The sequence below is a fragment of the Alosa sapidissima genome, chromosome 22, assembly GCF_018492685.1.
Source record: "Alosa sapidissima isolate fAloSap1 chromosome 22, fAloSap1.pri, whole genome shotgun sequence".
Classification (NCBI taxonomy): domain Eukaryota; kingdom Metazoa; phylum Chordata; class Actinopteri; order Clupeiformes; family Clupeidae; genus Alosa; species Alosa sapidissima.
In genome coordinates this window covers 2803972-2811611 of record NC_055978.1, presented here as the reverse complement: position 1 = coordinate 2811611, position 7640 = coordinate 2803972, and the positions used below count along the sequence as shown (strand labels likewise).

Genomic DNA, 7640 nt, shown 5'->3' with positions numbered 1-7640 from the left:
TCTCACACACACACACACACTCTCTCTCACATACTCACACACACACACTCTCTCTATCTCTCTCTCTCTCACACACACACACACACACACACACTCTCTCTCTCTCAAACACACACACACACACACACACACTATCTCTCTCTCACTCACACACACACACCTGGAGTATTTAGATGTCCACACAGTCCCTTCATCCCACTGATGCTGTTCCCCTCTAGTCGCACCTGAAGAAGGACAGTTACGAACAAACCAGTAGAGGTGAAGAAACAAAAGAACAAAAGAAAAATAGCTAAAAACACTAAAATACTAAATAATAGCATCCTGTTTATATGTACAGAGTGTTGTATAACTGTATACATATATGAATGTATTCATCAAAACATTGTACATTGGTGCTTTATAGTAATATATATAGTACCTGTTGCCATTCAACATCTAATCACTAATTACCTGTTGCCATTGCCAGTGGTCATTCATTTTTCCATCACTATACGAAATGGCATGTTACAGTTTTTCTCGATTGCTTTTACCTGCTTAAGTAAACTAGAACCCACTTGGTCTTCATGACTACTTTCTTTGCACAGCAGAAGTCATCTCTTGCGAATGTGTTCACACATTTTCAATGGGTTCACACATTTCTCACACCCTTTTGCAAAACAGTTAACACAAGTGTCATTCAAAAGCCCGAAACTCTATTGGTTTTCCAATGCTAAACAAAAGGAAAACATATTTTCACAGGTGGTATAGATTCCTTGCATAAGTCTGAATCTCTGATACACCTGTGTGAAACTCCTTTGCACAATTCTTCAATCAGCAATCATTCATTATACATAAGAGATGTCTGTTCTGTGTTGCTATTTGCAAGTATGGATCTAATGCACATTTAGACAAAGTACTGTATTGCCTATTTGGTGGAGAAAACAGTACAAAAGGTGTTTACTGTAGGTCTATTTCGATGAAAAATGACAAGTTGTAGTTCAATGAAATTTACTGTATCTTGCTAGGTATTTACTGTATGTCTTACATGTCAATGGCAGTTACATCTTGGGAGGAATGAATAAATTATTTTTTTATTCAGTACATTTTGTCTTTTCACAGTTTTTTTCTGATAGGCCTACCAGACAAATGAGAAAGTAATGGAACAGACATAGCAAAAATGCTCATTTTGAGAACTAGATTTTGCATTTTGTTGTCCAGTGTGTAATGATTGATTAAAGAGTGTTTTTTAATTGGCAACAAGTTGTAGTGTTTGAAGGCAAGATTTGCTTTTGCTGCATGTTTTAAGTGTTTTGAGAGAGTAACAGCCTTTTGCAAGCAAAATGTGTCATTTTGTCCAGAGTGCTTTTGTTCAGACACGGGTGTTAACTGTTTTGAGAGTGTGATTTCAGAGTTGACACAGGTATCAAAACGATCGAGAAAAACTGTAATGCAACTTTCTGTAGCATTCCAAGCATTCCGAAGACCCGTATAATAACATCTAATCTCTCTCTATTCGTTATTCATATGAATATATATATATTTTTTTTTTCTTTTTTTTCTTTCTATTTTTCCTTTGTAATCTTTATATATGTCTTTCGCTGTCCTCTCGGCCTCAGCCAGAGGGCATCGATGAAACAAACAAACAAACAAGTGTTGTATGTGTATATTATGTTTGTTTTTGTCTATCCGTCTGTCTGTCCCCCCGGCCTCACCCAGAGGGCATCGATGCCCATGGCGGTGCTGTGCCAGGTGATGGTCAGTGGCAGGACCTTGCTCCTCAGTCTGGTGTGGACTCCGTAGTGAAACACGTGCTGGTAGGTGTGGTCGTATGGCAGAGACACCCTGACGCACAGAAACCATAGATCAACATACACACACGTGAACACACACACACACACACACACACACACACACACACACACACACACACACGCACAGACACACACATACACATGCATGCACGCACACACGCATACGCACACACACACATAGGGGTCGTAAGGCAGAGACACCCTGATACACATAAACAAGAGCTTACAGTAACATGTCAATACACACACACATACACACACACAGCTGTCACAGACTTGAGAAATATATTATTTCCTCATGTCAAGGTTATTTTTCTCCATGACAATGAGAGTTAATGGGCTCTAGGTGCCAGTGGTTGGACAAGACTTTGGGTAATCATTGACACAAATTGAGGAAGTTTTCCGTATGATTGAATTAATCCGGTGCTAGTTCATCAACTCAACATATTGATTTCTTAGATCCTGGAGGAGGTACTGAACCCTTAACAATCTCTTTTGTGCATTGCCAGAATGTGGCAGGTTTAAATTATGATGATCTCAAATTGTGTTCCTGTAATTTAGCCTGCAGAGCAAGATGCTAAAACCAGCAAGAGGTCATAGGGTCACTTCCAGTGATGCAAGTAACGCGTTAGTCTATTTTGACCACTTTTTTTCGATAACGAGTAATCTAACGCGCTACTATTTACATACCAGTAATCAGATTAAAGTTACTTATCTAAGTCACTGTGCGTTACTATTTTTGTCATTTTCCTTAGTAAAAAGATATATTCTTTGCTTTCTTCTTGTCTCGGGGATTAATGTCATGTAGGCTATGCCAACCTTTTCAGCATGAGGACAACTCACGTGTAAAATCACGCAGCGACACAAACGTAAACAATGGAGGGAGGAGAGAGATGCACATTTTATCTATACAGTCATTATTTTGAGTTTGTGTCAGCTAAACATGACAACGTTAAGGTACATTGTACATTCTGTGCTGGCGACAAAGTGCTGTCTAGCTAGACATCCCAAGTCTCCCGAAGTTTTGGGAGTCTCCCACATATTCATATCCTGACGCCCGCAAATTACATAAAATCTCCCGGAACCTAGAGCAAATAAGAGCACGCAAGCCAGACCGGACTTCAAATCGCGTGTGCATCTGAGTTTAACGCGCACACAACGGAGAGGGAGAGAGAGAGGAGTGGTGCGTGTGTGCCTGCAAGCGCATCCAAGACAGAGAGCATGGTCTGTTTAGCTAAATCAACCAATCAGTTTTCAGTGTAGGTGGGCTTAGCTTATATCTCTTTTCTCCCGAACTTAATTAATCAGTTCAGTTAGTGTATCTAGGAACAGGAGCGTCATGGCAGAGTCAGTGCCCCTCAAAAAGGAACATTTAAGACCCATTTCACATCAGACTACAAAAAGTGTACCCAATTGTCTCATAAGAGTAAAACATAATGATAGTCTTGCACACTGCACTGTTTGTAACAGTGACTTTAGCACTGCTCACGGCGGGTTAAATGATCGCAAAAGATTTGTTGAGGTGAGTTTAACAAGTGTAATTCCATTTGCATATTACTCAGGCCTATACTAGATGGCTAGTTGCCAAGGCTACATGAAAAGGCCAAACTACCAAAATCTACATATTTTACTACTATCACAATTTCTATCAATAGGCCTTCCTTATTTGGTGTACTGACTACACATCTGAACAAACATCTGAATTTCAGTATCTAAGTAGGTTAGGTTGGGATGTCTGCTATACATTGTTGGCATTACTGTTAAAATGCACTTCCAGTATAGTGAGTATTGGCAAAAGCGGTTATCATTTTTATGTTGAGGCGGTGGGGGTGTTGTCGGCAGCTGCTGAAAGTAACTAATAAAGTAACTTGTAATCTAACTTAGTTACTTTTAAAATCAAGTAATCAGTAAAGGAGTAATCAGTAATCAGTAATCAGATTACTTTTTCAAGGTAACTGTGGCAACACTGGTCACTTCTCAGCAAACACGCATACTGGCAGAAATGTCTAACCATACAAGACCATACATGTCGCTTTGGGCAAGAGCAGTGAAGTAGAATGTTTGAATGTATAGAATACATGTGAAAGTCTACATGCAGCAAACCTGTGGTTTTCCACCATGATGGTTCCGTTCTGAACGACGGTTCTGACTTTGTTGACGACGACCTCGACGCGGGTCAGCAGTCCGCTGTGCCCTCGCTGGGCGGTGATGTCACAGTCAACGCTCTGGTGGGTGAAGTGGACGAGGGTGACGGAGCAGGATGTCCTCACGTGGTACGCGCTGCCGTTAAAGGGCTGGACCATGCCACTGCCGTACGTCTTACACTCTCCTTATTGATAGATAAATACATACATACATACAGAGATTGATAGATAAATACATACATACATACATACATACATACATACATACATACACACACACACACACACACACATACACACACACATACATTTTTTACTCTCCTGATTGATATATAAATACATAAATACATTCATACATACATATATAAATATATTCATACATACAGTAAATATATTCATACACACACACTCACACACATATATTTTTTACTCCAAGTGAAAATCGGGTATATACATTAGGCTATTAGTCTTACGTTAAAGCAGGGCTCTACACTAACATTTTTTTTCAGGAGCACTTGTGCGCCCAAGTTAAAAAATTTAGGAGCACAGACAAAAATTTGGGCGCACAGTCAGTTAAGTCACATTAAGAATGACTGACAACATTTAGGGTACAGGAAACAGGATTTTAAAGATCAGTGCCTACTTTATTTTCAGTCTGCTTTATTTTCCTACATTTTGTTAATGTAAATTAATATAATACATTGCCATATTTGCCTTTAGCCTGTACATCAAGTATCCTGCCAAATGTAGGCTAATTTATTTATTTGTGAATCCATCTATAGCTAAACCAAATATGCCCATGGTGACCTATCTGACTGCATACTGCCTAATACTACTACTAAAACAGTCCATTTTCTCTTCCACAAAACCCAACATAGGCTAATCAAGGATATATGTTTTCTACTTTTACTTTTTATTTGAATAATAATATAAGCCAATGAATTCGGTGGATAGAAGAACTAATTTCTTCAATCTTTGCATCTTGGCTGGCTAGTCTAACTTTCCGCTTTTTCTGCGCGCTCTTGGATTTGATAGAAGCGACTACTAGCGAGTCACAACGCGAAACTGCTAACGTTGATGGGAGGTGTAGTTTTTATGCTGCATTCGCGACGTGATTCTATGGTTTGCACCAGTAATGTTTCTCGATGTTGCGGTGTATTTTGTAGACAAACATTGACATGGTTAGAAGTCATTCGCACCAGTGTGCCTAAATATTTTTTGCACTCGCACGGCATCATTTTTACTCGCATGTGCGAGTGAAATGGGCGCACTGTAGACTAGAGCCCTGCCGTTAAAGAGCATACATTGTATCTAACACATCTTATGTCAAGTCAAGTCAAGTCAAGTCGGCTTTTATTGTCAATTTCTTTACATGCACTGGTCATACAAAGAATTGAAATTTCGTTTCTTACTTTCCCATGCAGACATAGACATGCTTTAAATACAGACATAGACATACTATGGACATAGCCATAGACAATAAACATTAAATTAAAGTGCAAGACTGAAATATAGAACATGTATGTATCAAAATAGAAATATAGGACATATATATAAAAAAAAATAGAGGTAGTTGTGTTGTATATTTCTATAGTCTTATAGTCCTCAGAATGATACACTATTTATCATGTTCTCCTGTCTGATACATCTTATGTCCTCTTAATGATACACTATTTATCATGTTCTCCTGTCTGATACTTCTTATGTCCTCTTAATGATACACTATTTATCATGTTCTCCTGTCTGATACTTCGTCCTCATTCTCAATTCTAGTTCCTCATATACATTCTCCAGTCTAGCGCATTGTATACTTCACCGATGTTTTTTAAATCTAATCCAACACTGTCTTTTTCTAATCTAATCTAGTCTAACCAATCCAACTGACTGTGAGTAATATTCCACATTTCTGACATTGGTAAATGTGTAAATAACTCACGTTGATTGAAGCTCTTTGCTGAAGCCGACTCTGGCAGACCTGAGGAAAAGCATACCAATGTTTCACACCTAATATCGGCAGCAGCAGGGCTGCAGCGAGCCAATTTTCTAATATCTGTCCATTATTTTCTTAATAAATCCAACAATAAAAGGCTAGAAAGTTGTGAAAACATGATGATGAGGGTTTCCTAAAGCCCACAAATATGTCCTCAAATGCCCTGTTTAGGCCACATGCCAAATATATTTAGTTTGCGGTCATAGAGGAGGAATCAAAGAGAATTTTGCAGTAGTTTCCTTATTAACAGATTAACGATTACCAAAATGGTTGCAGATTAATTTAGTAGTCAAAAACTGATTGCTTAATTGTTGCAGTCCTAAACAGCAGTGTTATTCAATCAAAATCCCCCAGAACCACTCAGAACGGTGAATAACTTAGTGACACCAGCGCTCTGGCTATCTAAGAACAATCAGAAACGCTTGAAAATGTAAAAGCAAACATTATTATGTTCTTTTTATGAGTTAAAGTATTTTACAGCGTCCAGATTGGCAGGGTATGATGGATGAACGCTTCACATGAACTAATGAGGCTGACTGCTTTACGTAACAGAAATGAAACAGAAAAGCACATGAAACAGAAAAATCATATACAGTTGGTGATTTATTTAATAGCTGATAACTAATCGATTAATTGATGAATTGATTCATTGCTGCAGCCCTAGCACTCGAAATAGGTGAGCCCATACCTGCCATTAGCCCCAGTGTCATCCATAAGGAGAGCACGAGCACACCTGTACCTGTCTGCATGGTGTCCCTGATGAACACACAGCTGCTGATGCTGCAGCAGGACCTCTGAGTGCACTTGTGCGTCTCACCTGAGGTATTTATGCACCTGCAGCTCACCTGTGCAGAGCAGCATGAGGAAGTGGATCAGAGATTAAACGCTCAACACACGCACGCACACACACACACACACATGCACACACGCACACATACACACACACACAAACACACGCACGCACGCACACACACACACACACACACACACGCACGCACGCACGCACGCACACACACACACACACACACACACACACACACACCCATTCATGGACACAATGCTGTTGCATACCTAGGCAAGCCCCATAGACTCATGCTCATCCACACACATAGGCTACTTACTCTTTCTCACGCTACTGTCACAATTACACACTACATCAAAACATTTTTAAACACTACATCAACAAATGGAAAGCAATGTTCAGGGTAGGGCATATAGCTCCAGGAGAAATGTTAATTTCTTACAATACAGTCAGTTCATTACTGTACAGTCAAATGTCATAACTCAGTGGATTCAACATTTACTGTAAATCCAGTAAAAATAAAGTAATGAAAATGGGGGTTTGTGTTTACAGTTTTGAGAAAAGGGTGGGAAGTTTCAAAAAATGTGTTTTAATTGTGACAAGCATTTCAGTTCTGTAAACTCTACGTAATACCTCAACCTCTCTGATACTGTCCATTGTTGATATGAAACTGCACTGTTCAGCAGCCTGTTTATACTCTGAACTAGCTTATATTGGTTGTCATATCATTAGAAACTTTTTGCCACCTGCGGTTTTCATTATGCATCACAGGTGCTTCACAGTGATAAATGTGTTTTCTTGCATGAGAATGTGTTTAGAGTTTTACATAGAGAGTCTATGAGATCTGCAAATTGTGTTTTATATGTGAAAACTGTATGGTTTTGTCAAAAGAGTGATTGATTCAAGAAATGTGT

General features: G+C 39.1%; 1 protein-coding gene across 1 annotated transcript in view; it reads right to left on the bottom strand.

Moving 5' to 3' along the window:
• Nucleotides 1-6732, bottom strand: part of LOC121697485 (mucin-2-like) — a 77615-nt gene extending 70883 nt beyond the window's left edge. The window contains exons 1-5 of the mRNA XM_042079021.1: nucleotides 6613-6732; nucleotides 5871-5909; nucleotides 3894-4119; nucleotides 1692-1821; nucleotides 161-224 (exon numbers count right to left, since the gene is read on the bottom strand). Of these exons, the coding sequence (XP_041934955.1) occupies nucleotides 161-224; nucleotides 1692-1821; nucleotides 3894-4119; nucleotides 5871-5909; nucleotides 6613-6673 (520 nt within the window). The 5' untranslated portion in view covers nucleotides 6674-6732. The remainder of the gene's footprint in view (nucleotides 1-160; nucleotides 225-1691; nucleotides 1822-3893; nucleotides 4120-5870; nucleotides 5910-6612) is intronic.
• Nucleotides 6733-7640: the final 908 nt, after the last annotated feature.